Source organism: Malania oleifera, chromosome 3 (assembly GCF_029873635.1).
Source record: "Malania oleifera isolate guangnan ecotype guangnan chromosome 3, ASM2987363v1, whole genome shotgun sequence".
Lineage (NCBI taxonomy): Eukaryota > Viridiplantae > Streptophyta > Magnoliopsida > Santalales > Ximeniaceae > Malania > Malania oleifera.
In genome coordinates, this window is record NC_080419.1 from 28,680,035 (window position 1) to 28,700,389 (window position 20,355).

A 20,355-nucleotide genomic window follows, 5' to 3' on the forward strand; every position below is an offset into this window, starting at 1 on the left:
CATATAACGTTTTCATTCTCGTTGCATTCCTTGTATAACCTGTATCTCATACACATAACATTATTCAACACAAAATTTTCATTTCATTCATGCCACACAATCTAGCAATAAAATTCATACATTTCCTGTAAAATAAGTCAACCTACATTTAACATTCATATACTGAAAATATACCTTTAATTTCTTACATAATTATCCTAAAAAATCTTTCACTTTCATTAGTCAATTTTCACAAATACATATCTAATAAAACAATCTTAGGCTCAGAAATCATAATTTAAACGGTTGGCATTTTAAACCCATACGAAAACATATACATATATATACATAACATAATCCATTTATCCGTTTAACTCATAAAACCTAGTTTAATATATATTCTCCCTTACCTGATTTCTTGAATTACGCCAATAGGAAGCCCGAAAATATGTTTGCGGCACTCACCCAAACCCTGAATCACAAATCCTAGTTCTATTAAATCAACCCTAAATAAAATACTATTTTAACATTTCCTTGGCCCATAAATTCCTAATAAACATATAAACTTTCAAATATAATTAGTTTACTTAATTCCCCAAATCTCACTCTCACTTTGGAGTGATTCCTAGGACAGCCAAATTGAAAATTTACTCCAGCCAAAACGGCGACGATCGAGACTAGGACCCCGTGGTGGTGCCCGATTGTCGATATAGATGAAACTCTAAGGAGAAATTGAGTAAAAAGTGAGGGTTTACCTTTTCCCAGGAGTGGTGCCTACGCCGCTCCCACGACAAATCCGCTCTAATAGAAATGTCGATGGCGGAGATAGGAATCCAACGGTACCTTTCGTTTCCCAATCGGCTGAATATCTATCGAGAAAATAGGGAGATGGAGAAGGAAGACGGAGGAGTGAGGCGAGAGCGACTGAGAGACTGAAGAAAGGCATAGGAAGCTCTCCGATTCCAAATTTCGATTTGGAATTGATAATTGAAGATAGCTTCTTTAAGAAGCTTTTGGTTTATATATATCATACTTTAACTTATACATATTACATTAAATTTATTTTCAAATATCATTGATGCAGTTAATGCATTCCACTTATATTTAATTATATTATATTAATATTATTACTTTATTATCTTACTTTAACCATTACAACATTATATTAATATTATATATATATATATATAAATACCCACATTACTTTATCCTATATATATGTATACTTATATATCTATCCTATTATTAATTTAATTTAATAATGATTAATTAACAATAATAATAATAATTTTTTTTGGGTTACTACACTAGTTATGAGAAATCTTGCACCTGTAAAACCGCCACCTGTTCATATATCTCCTGCCTCAAGGCCTTCTCAAATCTCTGCACCTTTTTTAACCCATCTGGAGTCATGTATTGGGTGAAACGAGACACTTCCACGAACTTGGCTGCATACTGTTGCACAGTCAAGTGTCCCTAAATTAAGTGCAGAAACTCCTTTGCTTTAACGTCCCAAATGGAGGCGGGGAAGTACCAATGATAGAAGATCTCCTTAAAACGACCCCAATTCAATGCTATGGGTATTGGCCTCTGCTCCTCCAGTAGCTTCACCGCTAACCACCATCGCTTGGTCTCACCCGTCAACTTGAATGTGGCATAGAGAACTTTTTGCTCGTCAATGCAGCATAGTACTGCCAAAACCTTATCAATCTCTTGTACCAAATTCTTTGCATTAATTGGGTCGGCACTTCCTGAAAAAGCTGGGGGATTCATCCGAGTCAATTGCTCAATGGTGTAGCCCTGTTCAGCTATTAGGCAATCCCGTTCCCTGGAATTCCATGCAATTTTCGCCATAACCTGTTGAGCTACACTCCGCAGTACTTAATCAGAATCACGACCACCCATACTTGAAGCCCCCACATGACTACTACCTCCAGCATTTGCATTGTTATTTCCGTTATCCATCCTGAAAATAGGACATAAAACAATCTTAGAATTCTAATGTCCTAACATAACCTGTACATTTATCTAACTAAGAAGATAGTTTAATATCCATACTCTTAATATAAGCCTTAACACACGACACAGATACAAAATCATCGATGGTTTGTACTTGCCACACAAAACCGTCGACAGTTTAGCCCAAAAACCTTCACCTATCCCTTTTTCTCGTATACACTTAGCCATCTAAGGATCAAGTCTCAAATCACCACAGAAATTACTACCTATCCAACCAACTGACGCCTCAAGTTCCAGTCTCTCTGCACAAAAGCAAAATCATCAATGGTTTGCCGTAAATTTCCTGAAGTCGTCGTCTCAAGAAAACCACAGAAGACCGTCAATGGATTCTTGCCTCCAGGTTGCGAAAGCAAAACCCCAAGATTCCACTTGAACTCCCAACAATGACTTACTAGATTCATAATCTACCCATTTCCTACTCTCATCAAGATTTATTCCTATACTCTAGTATTTTTATCTGCTAAAGTCTACAGAACCTAGCAACCTAGGTTCTGATACCAAACTATGAAGCCCTCTGAGAAACTCGACAATAAATATGCTCTGATACCAAACTGTAAAGCCCTGTGAAATTCTACGATAAATATGCTCTGATACCATAATGTAACAACCTGGTACCCATTGTAAGGTACTAGGTACACCTATCCATAAACTTATTTTACACAACACAGCGGAGCATAAACATATAAACTCCAAATACAATGTTAGAGTTCTACTATCACTCAAAATACATACATACTTCCCATAAGTCCATAAATGCATCCCTCAAAACACTAAGTATACCCATTTACATAACTGTGTCTCACAAAACTTACCCTGAACAAACTCTAATCAGCCCTGCCCTGAAGCACTCTAGGCCTGATTTCTAGGATTTCCTGAAATGTTAGAAATTATAAGAGTAAGACACATCTCAGTAAGATAAAATAAATTATTATCAGTGTGTGGCAACATGAGTTTTAATATTCCAAAAACACATCCATTAAATAATTAACAAAACTGACAAAACATGTAAATCTATACTCATACTTATGTATTTATTTGAAAACACATATTTCCTTTTCAAAACATGTTGCATCATAATACATAATTCTCTGTAATAACTGAAACATCATATACATATATACATGAGGAATTTTTCCTAGATGGACGATCATATATCATCATGTAATAACCCTACATGATCGGGTTGTGTGGCCCAAAGGCAAGACTTAGTCATGGTTGGCCTACCACTAGGTTAAGTCAAATTTAACATGTCTATAGTACGATTTGCCTACCACAGTCTGGTCCGGACCCAGGGGCGGTCAACATCTCTTCGCAGGCCAAATCGACTTTCGTTACCAACACTCTTTCTAAGTAGTGTGGTTTCACTGACTATCATAATAGCTACAGTATCGTGCTCTCAATCTGAGCCAGTCCACCAGGGTTCTACTACTATATAATAAATTTCATATAATTTAACTGTAACATAATCTCATTTTCATCATACTATATAAAATCTATCATGTTCTCAATTTATTTTGTGTGAAATCATATCATATCATATCATATCTTGACACATAGCCATATACAATCGGCACATAACTATCTGTAATCGGCACACAGCCATCTGTACTCAGCACACAACCGTCTATAATCAGCTCACAACCATTTGAAATAAGCACATAGCCATCTGTACTCGGCATAGAGCCTTCTATACTCATATCATAATTCCATAATTTTTACAACATTTTCTAAAATCAGTATATACTCATGCCATGCAATTTGGGTGATAATTCATAATTTAATAACTGCCTGGAATATATATATATATATATATATATATATATTGTTAAAAATTAAAAGAATCATCATCTTTTAGGATTTAATCAACTCAATATACTTGTTTTCCCAAAAATATATACCTATAATAATCATAATTCAAGATCACCATTTCCATATTCTAGAATATCAAGAAAAACATATAGATTTATTTCCTGTAATCTCATATTACAATTTAATCGGCTAAACGTTTAAAAATACCTGACATAATCTATTCCCCTTACCTCAACCCTGGAGTGGTGCCTAAGATCCCCAAACAGCAAAACGGCCCCGATTAAACTATTAAGAATCGTCGCCGAGATCATGAAAGTACGTTTGATCGTCAATTTGACTGAAATTTAAAGAAAAATTGAAGAGAGAGAGTGTGTGGGTACGCAACCTAGAGAGAGAGTGAGAGAGTTTTAATTTTTCCAAAAGAAATGAGCTAAATCCTATTTATAAACTACTGCCCCAGACAAAACCATTGACGGTTTTCTTGAAACCGTCGACGGTTTGGTTTTTAACCAAACCGATTTTTACCGTTTTACCTTTACTAAGCCTCGATAACTCGAAACTGTCGATGGTTTTCCTGAGGTCCCCCAAATCGTTGACGGTTTGGTCCTGCACCAAACCGATTTCCCTTTTTTTCCTTTATTATTATTTTTCTAGGTGTTTACAATTATAATCTCCCAAATTAGGAATCCTCAAGGAATAGGATTCGAAGAGAGCAACCAACGGTTTATTCTAAGTTTGATCTTGAGTTAGGATATTGGCAGATTAAAATCAAAGAAGAAGCCAGTGATCTCACTGCCTTTACAACCACAGTAGGACAGTGTGAATGGATAGTTATGCCATTTAGATTAAAAAATGCTTTGAGGAATTTCCAAAGAAGAATGGACAAAGCATTTTATAGGTTGTCATAGTTTGTGGCAATCTATATCGATGATGCCCTTGTCTTCAACCGAAATCTATAAAAGCATTATAAGCATCTTAAGCAGGTTGTTGGGGTGTTTATAAAGGAAGGAATGGTTCTTTCAGAAAGAAAGAGCATATGGGCTAAATCCCATATTGATTTCCTTATTTTAAGAATTCAAGGAAGTCGAGAAGAGCTCCAATCGCACGTAGCAGAAAAGCTATTGTAGTTTCCAGATGAATTTGTAGATAGAAAGCAGTGCTAGAGCTTTTTGGGAGTTCTAAACTATGCAAGAAGGTTTATCCAAAATCTTGTAGAAAAATCATTTCCCATATAGGAAAAAGTTTCTAGTAAGAAAATATGAAAATGGGAGAAAGAAGATACTGAAGTAGTCAAAATCCTCAAAAGGGAGATCCAAAATCTACCTAAGTATTACCCATATGGGCCTGAATTGGAAATAATTCTAGAAACGGATGCATCCAATATTGTAAGAACCCGAATTGTGTTGTACGCGTTAATTATGTAAAAGAGGGGTAAAAATTGAATTCTGCAGACTTCATCGACGAGGCCATAATTCCTTGACGAAGGTAGAAGGCTTCTCGTCGACGAAATTCAGAGGTTCTTCGACAAGGAAAAGCCGAGAGGTTTGGAAGAATTTAAACATCAGGGTTCGTCGATGAAATCACTGTCTCGTCAACAAAATGCTTGAAGACCTCGTCGACGAGGACACCAATTCGTCAACGAAATCCCCCGGGTCAAAGGTCTTTATAAGGATATTTTCAGTTGCTTCTTGGCTAAGTTTTAGTTTTCCTCTCTCTCTCTCTCTCTCTCTCTCTCTCTCTCTCTCTCTCTCTCTCTCTCTAGGATTTGAAGCTCTCTCTCTCTCTCCCCCCTCGATTGCTTCACTGTTTGTCACCGGAATCGTAAATCCAAAGTTACAGTGAGGATTAGTGAAGGATTCTCTACATTTCTAGCAGATCGAAAGTCTGTTTCGAGCATTTTCGGGTTTCAGGCTAATGATATTTTACCATAAAACAAAGAACCCAAAACAAGAAAAACGACGACAAAATATAATAATAATAATAATAATAATAATAATAATAATAATAATAATAATAATAATAATAATAATAATGACGAGTATAAGCAAACTTAATTAAACTCCTTAATGCACTTATATAAGAAAAATAGGGTTGTTCACGAGAAGCATAACCATTAACCATTGTTCATAAAATTATCAAACCAAATGACGAGTATAAGCACAAGTTTAGTTTCTACTAAAGGCAAATTAAGCAAGACAATCCCAGAATTCAATAGAAAAAAAAAGTGGGGTTGAGTGAATTGGGGGTAGGGTTATCCACCGTCAGCTGAATTAAGAAACTCTTAATTTTGAAGAAAAAAAATATATATAATGACACCATCAGAGGCTCACAACTAGTCAGCTAGGTGTCTTATCCTTGTTTAGATAAAATCTAATCAATGTAAAAATAGAAGTACAGAACCTTGTTTACATAAAATCTAATAAATGTAAAAATAAAATCATTTGCATACTAAAACGATCTAGAAAATCTTCCCATAGACCAAACATGAAATTTAAAAGGTCTACAGTGTCTACTTGGATTTGAGTTCAAGAGTCCAAAGTTCATAATATTATATTACAGACCAATGTAAACAGTTTGTGCAAAATAAAAAATAAAAAACAAACATAAAATATAAATTGTTTCTTAAAAATTAAAATAAAAAACTAGGACTCCAATGCTTCATACATTAGCTGAGAAGTGACAGCTACAATTTCATGGCTTCTTGTATTAGAAACTCCCACTTTTTAGCTTCTTACATTGCAAATTACAAAGCACAATTTCTCTGCTTATTTCACCTGTAAGTCAGCAACAAACCAAAATAATGATAATTGATAGCATGTGATTTATATAACAAAACACTAAAGCATAATCTCAATATGAAAGTATGAAACCAACCCTTTGTCTTTCTTTGTTTGTCTTATTCACCAATTGTGGACTCCAATGCAACCTTTGACAACTCTAAAAAATTATATAGAAGCACTCGTAAGTTGTAATAATTAATCATTTAATGAACAAATGAAAATTTTTGACAATATATAAATATAATATTACCTTTTCTAGATTTTCAAGGTCATCTATGTCTTCTTCAACCTTAATTGGAGTATGTGAATTCCGCATCGAATCTTGTGTATAGATAAGAGCTTGAACAATTTTAGGAGTCAAAGAACTCTTAAAGGCATCGAGAACACGCCCCCCCCCCCCCCCCCGTGCTAAAAGCAGACTCTGAAGCAACTGTAGAGATGGGTACTGCTAAAACATCACGAACCATATGTGAAAGGACGGGAAACCTTTGACTATTTAATCTCCACCACTCCAAAATATCAAAGCCCTCCACGTCCTTTTCACAATCCTCCCCCAAATACCTATCCAACTCTGATTTATTATCTCCACCTCCAATTTGAGTCTTGTACTTTTGATACAAAACTTTGAACTTTCGTTCTACTGCTTCACCTTGACCAGTGGAGCAAGTCGAGCTTGAAGTTTTACTTCTGTTTGATTCTTCATTTTTAGATTGTGACAACTTTTTATACTCAGCAAACAATTCCATTGTTGTATCCTGAACCTTTTTCCCCACCAATAAACCTTTGTCACCTTCATACATAGTAGAAAGAGCGTATTGCACAAATCCCAACTTACGTCTAGGGTCAAGAACAGATGCAACAAAAATCAACATATTCATTTTGTCAATGTTTCCCTAGTGCTTGTTGTATTTATCCTTCATTTTCATGCTCATTAAACTCAACTCCAGGTCATCACTATTTTCCCACTCTTTTAGAAGACAATCAATCTCACTAATTTCATCAAAAAAGGTATTACTTGTAACATACAAAGAATCTGAAACTCGTACAGTGAGTTCATAGAAGTGTTCCAAAAACATCACAAATTTTCTAACTTGTCCCCAATCAAAACTACTTGGTATGCCATCCCTAGTCTCAAGCTCAATTCTAAATGAAGGATCTTCATCCCTAAACCTTTCAAAAGCCATTTCATATCTTTGAGCTATGTCTAGCATCAGATAAGTAGAATTCCATTGAGTGCTAACATCTAGGCATAACATCTTTTTGCATTCTACTTTTTCTACTTCTGCGCAACGCTTGAAATTTTTCAACCTAGCAGGTGAATGCCTAACATATCTAACTGCGTCTCTAACACGAGCAACTGAATCCCCCATTTCTTTCAAACTATCTTGCACAACTAGGTTAATTATATGTGCAATGCACCTCATGTGCAAGAATTTGCCTCCACAAATGTCTTTTCTCCAATTTGAAACTTTTCTTTTTATGTAGGCAATTGCAATGTCATTTGAACTTGCATTATATACAGTCATTGTAAACACATTATCAACTCCCCAGTCAAGCAAACACCTCTTAATGGCCATACCAATCTCTTTACCTTTATGACTATAAATTGGACAAAAATTAAGGATCTTTTTGTTCAATTTCCAATCATTATCTATAAAGTGTGCAGTCAAACACATATAATTGACCTTTTGCAAAGAAGTCCATGTATCAGTTGTGAAACTAACCCTTCGAGAGGAGGTTTTCAAAAACTTTTTCAACTTTAACCTCTCTTCTATGTAAAGGTCATAACAATCCTTAGAAATTGTCCATCTTGATGGAATTCGAAAACGAGGGCATGCAACTTTCATAAGATGTTTGAATCCCATATTCTCTACAAATTTAAAAGGCAATTCATCAACAGTAAGCATGTAAGATAATGCCTTTCGAATTGCCTCCTGGTCAAATTTCCAATTTGTAAGAGTTGCCTCTGAGCCCTCTGCATTTTTTAAGGTTGGTTGATAATTTAATTGTGTCTGTTTTGTTTCTTCAACGTGTGGATTTTGTGCACATCTAACCATATGATATCTGAGTATGCCCGTACCATTCTTTTTAGGATTAGCACAGTAATCAATATGACAATAATGACACTTACCCTTAATTTCACCAGACTCCGTCACAAATTTAGTGAAGTGATCCCACACTTCAGATCTTGGTCCCATTCTCTTCCTAACTTTTTGATTAGATTGAGTAGGAGGATTAGTAGCACTTTCACTTGTCATATTGGGATTTAAAGGCTGATGTTGGGAATTAGCTTGCATCATTATTGCATCCTCCAAGTTTGGTACCCCCACCTCTATAGGCAAGTCATTGCTCATTTTCCCTTTAATATCTGAAAAATAAAAATAAAAAAGAAGGGTAAAGCCCATCATAGAAGAGTACTAATCCAAATTATAAAAAAAAAAAAATACTCTGATCACAACATAAAGCTTTCTTACCTTAAAAACTTTTACATAAAACAATATGCTTACCTATTGCATTCATATTCACAACTTAGCAAGTGGCAATCATATGCAGAAAGCTCAAAAAATGTGGTTCTGGGTTTCAATTATTAAAAATGCATGCAATGAGCACGCGTTGATCATTCCACTGAAATTTAATCGATGCATTTGTTGTGAATAGCATTTTAATGAATAAATTTGCATCACTTATTTCTGGCTAAAAGAAAATAAAATTACAATACAACATTTTTTAACAAAATAAAATGGAAGCAGACACTTGATAATGTTTCAATGGAATATGTTCTCATTGAACTTTCAAGATTTAAAATTTTCAAGCACTAAATAATGCATTCCAATAAAACTAACCAAGAACTAGGATAAATTTTCTCCAGATTTCACCTAATTTTCATGGCTCTAAGGTGGTGTTTGGGATCATCCATTAAATATTTTGAAGCTGAATTCATTAATACACACAAAACAAAATTTGTTGAATAATCTTAACGTCCTAACTATTTACACTGAAACTGAAATACTCATCCTAAATGTAAAATCAACTTCAAAGACAAATCATATTTTCCATTCTTAACCTTCTAATAATTTCTATCGGAAATTAAAAATGAAGCATAAAAAATGTTGATAAATGCAAACCCAAAAACCGCACATAAATATAATAACAAAAGTGGAAGAAGAAGAAGAAGAAGAAGAAGAAGAAGAAGAAGAAGAGGAGGAGGAGGAGAAGAGGAAGAGTTACTGCCACTGGGGTTCGGGTTTGCACGACGAGTTGGTGGCTAAGACTGAGAGTCTGAGACGCTAAGGACCGAGACGAGAGGCTCCATAGGTGGTCCAATGACTCCGATGCAGAGGCCGAAGAGCTGCGGCCTACGGGGGTGCGCCGTGCAGGGCAAATCGGCACTCGGCAGAGCATAGAGAAACTGAGGAACATAGGAAGTGAGAATAAACCCTAACTCTAATCCCCAATGACCCAATCCGGCAATCCCCACTGCGAGTCTGTGTTTGTGAGTGTGGAGTGAAGTGAACGAACTACGAAGGCACCAAGCCTTTTTTTCCCCCCAGGCCCAGGCCCCAAGCCCCAAGCGGCCAATCTTGAGTCGCCCGCCCTATTATTAATATATTATAATTATATTAAAAATATAAACTATTAATAATTTGGTTAATCGGTTAACCGATATTTTTTTAACTGTTAACTGAACCGAAACCGATTAATCGAAAGTTTGTAGAATTTTAACTGACCCGACCGAACCAGATTTTTTACCCGAACCAAACCGGCCAATTTTGGCCGGTTAATCCGGTTAATTCGATTTTCATCGAGTTATGCTCACCCCTAGTTTTGGGGACCGTAGAGTTCGTAGTTGGAATTCGAGTTAAGGTAAGGGGATTCTGTTTATATAAGTCCATTTTCAAAATCAGGATCGGTAAGCTTGTAGGCTACGATCGTATGTATGTTTTGGTAACTTATTTGGAGAAATCTATCGGGTAAATTATGGGATTTTTGGGTTATAGTTTTTCAAGAAAATTGGGGATTTCGGGTATCATCTCTATTTTGTTTAGGAAACTGTTGGTTTTGTTTAAGCTGTATTATTGAGGTGACTGTAATCCATATTTGTATAAATTGTATACTTGATATTGTAAATGATATGATTTGCCATAAACCAAATAAGCGTGGTATGTATGGATGTATGAATTTGTTTCAGGTATTTGTAAAACAGCTATGTGGCGGCTAATTACCATACGCTGAAATATATAGGGACGTGAGTTCCAAAATGATTCCAAGTTTTGTGAAATTAGCTAGTGGCGACTAATTACCGTATGCCGAAATAGCTATATGGCGGCTAATTACCGTACGCTATGCCATGGATCGGTTAACTACCGTAGGCAAGAGTGTCCAACTCTATATCCGAGGGTGTGAAATATCACCAGTCTAATTCCGGTTGGTCACCGAAGTGGTGTGAGCTATATGCTACATCGTATGAAGCAATGGATTCACTATTGGTCCTAGGTCGTCACAGCATAGTTGGGCATGTGGCAATGTAATCGTTGTGAGACTAGGTGACCTTGTGTAGTTGCGTATGTGGCAATGTAATCACGGTGGGCATGAGTCGTCGCTTCGTAGTTGCACGTGTGGTAATTTAATCGCTGTGAGACTAGGTGACCTTTGTGTAGTTGCGTATGAAGCAATGTAATCACTATTGGGCCTCGATCGTCACAGTGTAGTTGCATTTGTAGCAATGTAATCATGGTGAGACGGGGTGACCTTGTGTAGCTGCGTACTAGCGTGACGACACTAACCGTATGCATGTATGTATGTATGTATGTATGTTGGGTATTGTATGAACTAGAATGGTTTTCTAAAAATACTAGAACTGTATGTATTTGTATGAAACTGTACGAATTGTTTCAAACTGTATTGTATGTATAGTGTTATGAAGTATGTAAAATGACACCGGTATGCCACACACTGATATAAACTATTTTCTTCCTTACTGAGAGGTGTCTCACCCTGAATATATGTACAATGTTTTCAGGGCCTTTAGGTAGCGGTAAGTAGTATCATAGCATTTGGGAGCAGGGGTGTCGTAGTTACTGCTAGTACCTTTTAGGTACGAGTTTTGGTATCCAGGTTGTCGAGATAGTTTTGTTGACACTTGGGTATGTTTTGTATTATGGGTATGTTATCCTAGTTTGTATAGACTCTGGTATGATATTGGGGTTGTATAAAAGACTGTATTCTGCTGTGTATTTTAATGAGTATGGACGTATGTATGTATGTATGTAAATCGGGTATCCGTTCACCCCACAAGGTCGAACCCTCTTTTCATGTTGTATCATGTATGTTTTAATTGATATAGAGACAGGTTAGGTTACTAAATTCACCCCAGGGTCCCATTTCCGGGTTTGGGGCGTGACAGTTTGGTATCAGAGCTAACCAGGTTGTTAGGTCTTGTAGACTTGGTTAGTAGTATTGTTGTGTACATACCAGAGTATAGGATGTAGGAAATGGGTAGTGTTGGTCGAGGGTTGTTCTGTTGCTAGATTGGGATTTGTAGGCGGTATTCCATGTTTTTCCTGGGATGACGATTCCAGTAAAGGCAAGGCAGACCATTGACGACTTTCGTGTCGATGTGATGGGACATGCTTATATCTGTGGGAGTAGTAGTTGACATGATTAGGTCTATGATTGTGTTAACTGCGTACGATATAGGAATTCTAATCGATTTCTATTTTGGTTTCAGAATAGAGCCCAAGGATAATAACTTGGAGAGTGGCTCCGAGGAGACGGCGAGCGACGAGTCTCCTTCTGTGTCTCGTGGTTTGGCAAGACAAGTGATCCATGAGATTGGGCGGAGTGTTAGGAGATGCGAGAGTTCTCCTACTGTTGCGGGGTGTACCATCGAGAGGTTCACACGCATGCACCCTCTGACATTTATGAAAGGACCTGATCTGATAGTGGCGGAGGACTGGGTAGAGAAGATCGAGAGGATTTTGGAAGTCCTCCACTACATTGAAAAGTAAAAGGTCTTGTACGCTACCTTCTAGTTGACTGGGGAGGCAGGGTGATGATGGACGATAGTGAGCTTGCTGGAGAGGTAGAGAGCTGGTCCATCTGATATGACGTGGGGCTGTTTCGAGGAGGTATTTTTCGAGAGGTACTTTCCGGTCTCCACACAGGATGCAAAGGCCGATGAGTTTTCGGGCTTGATATAGTGTACTTTGACGGTACAGAAGTATGCTGCCAAATTTATCGGGTTGTCTCGATTCGCACCGTACTTGGTTCCGAATGAGCACGAGAAGGCTTGGAGGTTCGAGAGGGGTTTGAGGAAAGACATCCGCCGTCTTGTGGGGATGCTGCAGATCTGTGAGTTCTCTGTCTTGGTGGATAAAGCCACCATAGTTGAGACCAACCTTCAAGAGATGAGGTAGTGCAGGTTCAGGGGAAGAGGCCAGTACCTTTGGTCCTCAGAGTGGTCCTTGGCAGAGTTAGTGGAAGAAGAAGAAGAATTACAGCTCTAGTTATCAGCAGAACACCGAGCGACTGAGTTTTCAAGGGGATTCATCCTCCGCACCTTGTGTTAAGTGTCGTAAATGGCACGATGGCGAATGTTCGCCATTTTGGTGTGTCTGCTACAACTGTGGCAAGTCAAGCCACATAGTGAAGAGCTGTCAAGAATTGAGGAGGATTATGCCTGCGCAGAGCCAGAATAGTGGAAGTAATCAGGTGCCACGGGTGAATTACCAGGAAACCACGACTCCGGCAAGAGTATATTCACTTACCCCAGCAGATGCGGAACATGCTGGGAACGTGGTGACAGGTACCATGTTATTGTTTTCGAATAGAGCTGTTGTTTTATTTGATTTGAGGGCAACCCATTCGTTCATATCTGCTAGTTTTATGAAGTTGTGTGAGGTGGAAACCTGTGTGATGAATGAGACGTTGTCTGTAACTACATCGACTAGGAGTGTAACGACTTGTAATAAGATGTTAGGAAATTGCCCAGTTGTGATTCAAGAGAGGCTGCTACCGGCAAATCTTGTAGTATACGACATGTTAGGTTTTGATGTCATACTGGGAATGGATTGGTTGTTTTCCAGCTATACGGTGATTGATTGTCGAAAGAAGGTAGTAGTGTTCAGACCTCCTAGGAAGCAGGAGTTTGAGTTCGCAAGATCGTGTGTGCGTTCGACGCCACAGATTCTATCGGCTTTGCAGGCGAGGAGGTTACTTTTGGATCATTGTCAGGGGTACCTAGCTTGTGTGAAAAAACTGCCGCGAGATGAGTTAAGACTCAAGGACATTCGGGTGGTCAACGAATTTTTGGATGTGTTTTCAGACGACTTACCTAGTTTACCACTAGATCGTGAGGTGGAGTTTTCGATTGAGTTGCTACCTAGTAAGGCACCGATCTCTAAAGCTCCGTACTAGATGGTTCCAACAGAACTTTGGGAGTTGAAGGAGCAGTTGTAGGAATTACTGGACAGGGGATTCATTCGACCTAGTGTTTCACCCTAGGGAGCTCCAGTACTGTTCGTGAAGAAGAAGGACGAGTCGATGCGGATATGCATTGATTACCATGAGATTAACAAAGTGACGGTGAAGAACCATTACCCTTTGCCTCGTATAGATGATCTTTTTTACCAGTTGCAGGGAACGCAGGTCTTTTCGAATATCGACTTACGGTCGGGATATCATCAGGTAAGGGTTAGAGCGAAGGATGTAGCGAAGATTGCTTTCCGAACCAGATATGGCCACTACGAGTTTTTGGTCATGCCTTTTGGGTTGACAAATGCTCTGGCGGTGTTCATGGATCTAATGAATAGGGTTTTCCATGAGTACCTAGATCGATTTGTAATGGTATTCATTGACGACATTCTGGTATACTCGAGAAGTACGAAAGAGCATGTGGAACATTTGAGGTTTGTGTTACAAATTCTGCGGAAGAAGAAGTTGTATGCTAAACTGAAGAAGTGTGAGTTCTAGTTGAATCGGGTCGTGTTCTTAGGCCATATGATGTTTGAGGGCGGTATTTCCGTTGATCCCAGTAAGATTGAAGTTGTGGTCGACTGGGCTAGACCGAAGAGTGTGTAGGAGGTTTGGAGTTTTCTGGGACTGGCAGGTTACTCTCGCCGGTTCGTGGAGGGACTCTCTAAATTGTCTAGACCTATGACAAGATTGACTAAGAAATGGGTGAGGTTTGATTGGACTAGTGATTGCGAGCAGTGCTTTCAAGAGTTGAAGCACCGACTGGTTACTGCGCCGGTTTTGACCATTCATTCAGGGGATGGGGATTTTGTGATTTATAGGGACATGTCTTTGAAAGGTTTGGGATGTGTGCTTATGCAACAGGGTAAGGTGGTAGCTTATGCTTCTCGACAACTTAAGGAGTATGAGAAGAATTACCCTACGCATGACTTAGAGTTGGCTGTTGTGGTATATGCACTAAAGATCTGGTGACACTACTTGTACGGTGTTCAGTGTGAGATTTTCACTGACCACAAGAGCCTTAAGTACTTTTTCACACAAAAGGAACTGAATATGAGGCAGAGGCGGTGGTTAGAGTTGATTAAGGACTACGATTGCACGATCAGTTATCACCCGGGAAAGGCTAATGTGGTAGCAGATGCGTTGAGTCGAAAGTCAGAACATGCAGCATTATCTATAGTTGTAGCTCAGCATCATGTCAGATGAGATCTGGAAAGCCTTGGCGTAGAGTTGGTGTTTGGTGATCATCAGACTTTCATTGCTAGCTTGGTAATTCAATCGACGTTGTTTGAGCGTATTAAAGCTGCGCAGGCTAATGATGTAGAGTTAACTGGGATTGTGGAGAAAGTGCAGCAGGGTTTGGCTGTGGACTTTAACATCTCTGATAGAGGTGTGTTGAGATTTGGGACTAGGCTATGTGTTCCAAATGACGATGAGATCAGAAGGACGATTTTGGAGGAAGCGCATCATTCTCTGTATACAGTACATCCGGGTAATACGAAAATGTATCGGGATTTGCGCAAGTCCTTCTAGTGGAGTGGTATGAAGAGGGATACTGCCCGATTTGTGGAGCAGTGCCTGACGTGTCAGCGGGTGAAGGCTGAACATCAGAGACCGGCAGGGCCGTTACAACCTTTGCCTATTCCGGTATGGAAATGGGAACATATTTCCATGGACTTTGTTACTGGATTGCCACTAGCGCTTCACGAGCAGAATGCTATTTGGGTAATTGTGGACAAGTTAACGAAATATGCTCACTTTGTATCGATGAAGGTTAGCTACCCTTTGAGTAGGCTAGCTGATATATACATGCATGAGATTGTGAGAATGCACGGAGTGCCGGTGTCCATCGTTTCCGAACGGGATCTGAGGTTTACTTCCTGATTTTGGAAGAGTTTGTAGGAAGCATTGGGGATGAAGCTTACATTCAGTACAGCGTTCCACCCCCAGACTGATGGACAGTCGAAGAGGACGATACATATCTTGGAAGATATGTTACGGGCTTGTGTATTAGACTTCGGTGGTAGTTGGATTTAGTTTTTCTACTAGTGGAGTTTGCCTATAACAATAGCTTCCAAACTAGTATACGGATGACATCGTTCGAAACTTTGTATGGTCGGAGGTGACGATCTCCTTTGTATTGGGATGAGGTCGATGAACGTCAGATCTTAGGACCTGAACTTGTGCAGCAGGCGTGTGAGAAGGTAGGTTTGATCCGGGAGAGGATTAGATCGGCTCTAAGTCGGTAGAAGAGTTATGCGGATGTTCGTCGCAGTGAGTTGGAGTACAAGGTGGAGGGTAAGGTATTCCTTAGAATCGCTTCGATGAAGGGAGTGATGAGATTCAGAAGGAATGGCAAGTTGAGCCCGAGGTATATCGGACCATTCGAGTTACTTGAGTGAGTGGGTTCGGTAGCCTATAGAGTTGCACTACCCCCCAGCACTCTCGAGGGTCCACAATGTATTTCACGTATCCATGTTGAGGAGGTACGTGTTGGATCCATCGCATGTTATCAGTTACGAGTCTTTGGGACTTGAGGATACTTTGGCATATGAGGAGATACCTGTTCAGGTTCTGGACCATAAAGTTCAGAAGCTTCGTACCAAAAAGACACCATCAGTGAAGGTATTGTGGTGGAACCACAAGGTTGAAGAATCTTCTTGGGAACTGGAAACGGAAATACGTCGGAAGTATCCGCAGTTGTTTGAGTAGTATTTGGATAGCAGGGTGGCATGAGTATGTATGTATGTATGTAAACTGTTATCATATTGTAGTTAGTGGTTAGCCTTAGGGAGGGTCCTGTTGTATTGCAAGCTCCCGAGACTGTTTATGTATGTGACCACGATATTCCTCCGTCATAAGTGAGATAATGTATGTATGTATCGTAACGGGGCTGCGTATAAATGGCCGCCGTATTAGAGTATGTATGTATGTATCGTAACGGGGCCGCGTATAAATGGCCGCCGTATTCTCTAGAGTATGTATGTATGTATCGTAATGGGGCTGCGTATAAATGGCCACCAGATTCTCTAGAGTATGTATGTATGTATCGTAACGGGGCTGCGTATAAATGGTCGTCATATTCTCTAGAGTATATATGTATGTATCGTAACGGGATTGCGTATGGATAGTCACTGTTTCACCTTAGAATATGTATGTATGCAGTAGTATGAAGGTGTTCGTAATGAGAGATTGCAAATTTCGAGGATGAAATTTTTGTAAGTAGGGGAGATTGTAAGAACCCGAATTATGTTGTACAGGTTAATTATGTAAAAGAGGGGTAAAAATAGAATTTTGTAGACTTCGTCAATGAGGCCATAATTCGTCAATGAAGGTAGAAGGCTTCTCGTCGACGAAATTCAAAGGTTCGTCGATGACGAAAAGTCGAGAGGTTTGGAAAAATTTAAATATCAGGGTTCGTCAATGAAATCGTTGTCTCGTCGATGAAATCCCTGAAGACCTTGTCGACGAGGACACCAATTCGTCGACGAAATCCCCGGGTCAAAGGTCTTTATAAGGATATTTTCAGTTGCTTCTTGGCTAAGTTTTAGTTTTCCTCTCTCTCTCTCTTTAGAATTTGAAGCTCTCTCTCTCTCTCTCTCTCTCTCTCTCTCTCTCTCTCTCCTCGATTGCTTCGCTGTTTGTCGCCAGAATCGTAAATCCAAAGTTACTGCGAGGATCAGTGAAGGATTCTCTACGTTTCTAGCGGATCGGAAGTCCATTTCGAGCGTTTTCGGGTTTCAAGCTAAAATCGAGGTAAGGCTCGGTTTTCGTTTCTGATTCAGTATATGGGTAGTAGTTCGGATTGTAAGCTTGTATTGTACTATGGTTTGTAGGTTTTGGAGTCTCGGTTTGTAGTTTTGGGGACCGTAGAGTTCGTAGTTGGAATTCGGGTTAATGTAAGGGGATTCTGTTTATATAAGTCCATTTTCGAAATCAGGATCAGTAAGCTTGTAGGCTACGATCGTATATATGTTTTGGTAGCTTGTAGGCTACGTGAGTTCCAAAATGATTCCAGGTTTTGTGAAATCGGCTAGTGGCGGCTAATTACCATACGCCGAAATAGCTATATGGCGGCTAATTACCGTACGTTATGCCATGGATTGGTTAACTACCATAGGCAAGAGTGTCTAGCTCTATATCCGAGGGTGTGAAATATCACCAGTCTAATTTTGGTTGGTTACCAAAGTGGTGTGAGCTATATGCTACATCGTATGAAGCAATGGATTCACTATTGGGCCTAGGTCGTGGCAGCGTAGTTGGGCATGTGGCAATGTAATCGTTATGAGACTAGGTGACCTTGTGTAGTTGCGTATGTGGCAATGTAATCACGGTGGGCCTAAGTCGTCGCTTCGTAGTTGCACTTGTGGTAATGTAATTGCTGTGAGACTAGGTGACCTTTGTGTAGTTGCGTATGGAGCAATGTAATCACTATTGGGCCTTGATCATCGCAACGTAGTTGCGTTTGTAGCAATGTAATCATTATGAGACGGGGTGACCTTATGTAGTTGCGTACTAGTGTGACATAACTGACCGTATGTATGTATGTATGTATGTATGTATGTATGTATGTATGTATGTATGTATGTATGTATGTTGGGTATCGTATGAACTTGAATGGTTTTCTGAAAATACTGGAACTGTATGTATTTGTACGAAACTGTACGAATTGTTTCAAACTATATCGTATGTATAGTGTTATGAAGTATGTAAAATGACACTGGTATGCCACACACTGATATAAATTGTTTTCTTCCTTATTGAGGGGTGTCTCACCCGGAATGTACGTACAATATTTTCAGGGCCTTCAGGTAGCGGTAAGTAGCATCATAGCGTTCGGGAGTAGGGGTGTCGTAGCTACTGCTAGTACCTTTTAGGTACGAGTTTTAGTATCCAGGTTGTTGGGATAGTTTTGTTGACACCTGGATATGTTTTATATTATGGGTATGTTATCCTAGTTTGTATAGACTCTGGTATGATATTGGTTGTGTATAAAAGACCGTATTTCGCTGCATATTTTAATGAGTATGGACGTATGTATGTATGTATGTATGTAAATCGGGTATCCGTTCACCCCACGAGGTCTAACCCTCTTTTCATGTTGTATCATGTATGTTTTAATTAATACAGAGACAGGTTAGGTTACTAAATTCACCCTCGGGTCCCATTTCCGGGTTCGGGGCGTGACAAATATAGCATGGGGATGTGTTTTAAAAATAAAAAAGAATGATAAAACAGAGGATAAAACAAAGTATCTCAGTAGATATTGGAGCGAATATTTTAGTAATGCAAAACTAAATTATCCTATACACGAGAAAAAACTTCTCACTGTAGTAAAAGACATTCGTAGTAATGAATTTTTTATAAGAAAACATTTTATCGTTAGAATTGACAATTCCTATGTAAAGAATTTCAAGGGAATCAAACTTAGACGATCCACGCAAGCTAGATTAGTTAGATGGAGAAATGAATTGCAATATTATTCTTTTTATGTAGAATACATAAAAGGAGAGAAAAATATTATTGCAGGCTGTTTAACATAATATTTAAATGCTTATAGGACTAATGGCTAGCAATAGCAGTCAGATCAAATGCCCTTTTGTCAATAAGGACACAGGCCGACAAAAAGCTTGATTGTGAAATTCATGGAGGAAAATAGGTATTTAACTTCTAACTTCAAAATAGAAGGAGGAAGAGGCAGTATTTCTCATAAATGAGAAAGGCCAGCCCCAGTTCGAGCCACAGGAAGTAGCCAGATTAACAAAGGCGTTTCATCAAGAAAAGATGAAAAACCCAATGTCAAAAGTCATATTCAATGTTTTTTATGCAACCAGTATGGGCATTACAATACTCAATGCGCTCAGAACTCTAAAACCAGAAAGGTAAAAGCAAAAGGGGAAGGAGTTGTAGCATTAAGAGATAAGCAAGAATGTGATTTAACTACTAAAAAAGGTGACTCATAATCCATAAAGGAATAAGGAGTCGATCTTGAAGATTTTCTGGGAAGGACTTCAGAAATCTCGAAAGAAAAAAGAAATTTGCTAGAAGGGTTACTAGTAAATTCATTAAGTGCACCTTTTTCAAGATGCATGAAAAAAGTAATTGAAATAGTTGAAGAATTTGAGACTATTTCAGATAATTATAAAGAAATTTATAGGGAGAATATGGCTGCTCTCATTCACCAGCAGATTGTTCTAAAGGTTGAAATGGAAATCCAACTTAAAAAGAAAATGATCACAACTAAAGTAATGGGTAGAGTTGAGGAATACCCGAAACTAAAGCAATACTGGATGGG

General features: G+C 38.7%; 2 protein-coding genes across 2 annotated transcripts; both read right to left on the minus strand.

Moving 5' to 3' along the window:
- Nucleotides 1-1,290: 1,290 nt before the first annotated feature.
- On the minus strand, nucleotides 1,291-1,833 carry LOC131151232 (uncharacterized). The gene is made up of 2 exons (XM_058102484.1): nucleotides 1,489-1,833; nucleotides 1,291-1,434 (listed from the first exon to the last, which is right to left on the minus strand). The coding sequence occupies exons 1-2, from the start codon at nucleotides 1,831-1,833 to the stop codon at nucleotides 1,291-1,293; spliced, it is 489 nt and encodes a 162-aa protein (XP_057958467.1).
- Nucleotides 1,834-1,860: 27 nt separating this feature from the next.
- Nucleotides 1,861-7,465, minus strand: LOC131151233 (zinc finger BED domain-containing protein RICESLEEPER 2-like). The gene is made up of 2 exons (XM_058102485.1): nucleotides 7,008-7,465; nucleotides 1,861-1,945 (listed from the first exon to the last, which is right to left on the minus strand). Exons 1-2 carry the CDS (start codon nucleotides 7,463-7,465, stop codon nucleotides 1,861-1,863), a joined length of 543 nt encoding a protein of 180 aa, XP_057958468.1.
- Between the last annotated feature and the right edge of the window lie 12,890 nt (nucleotides 7,466-20,355).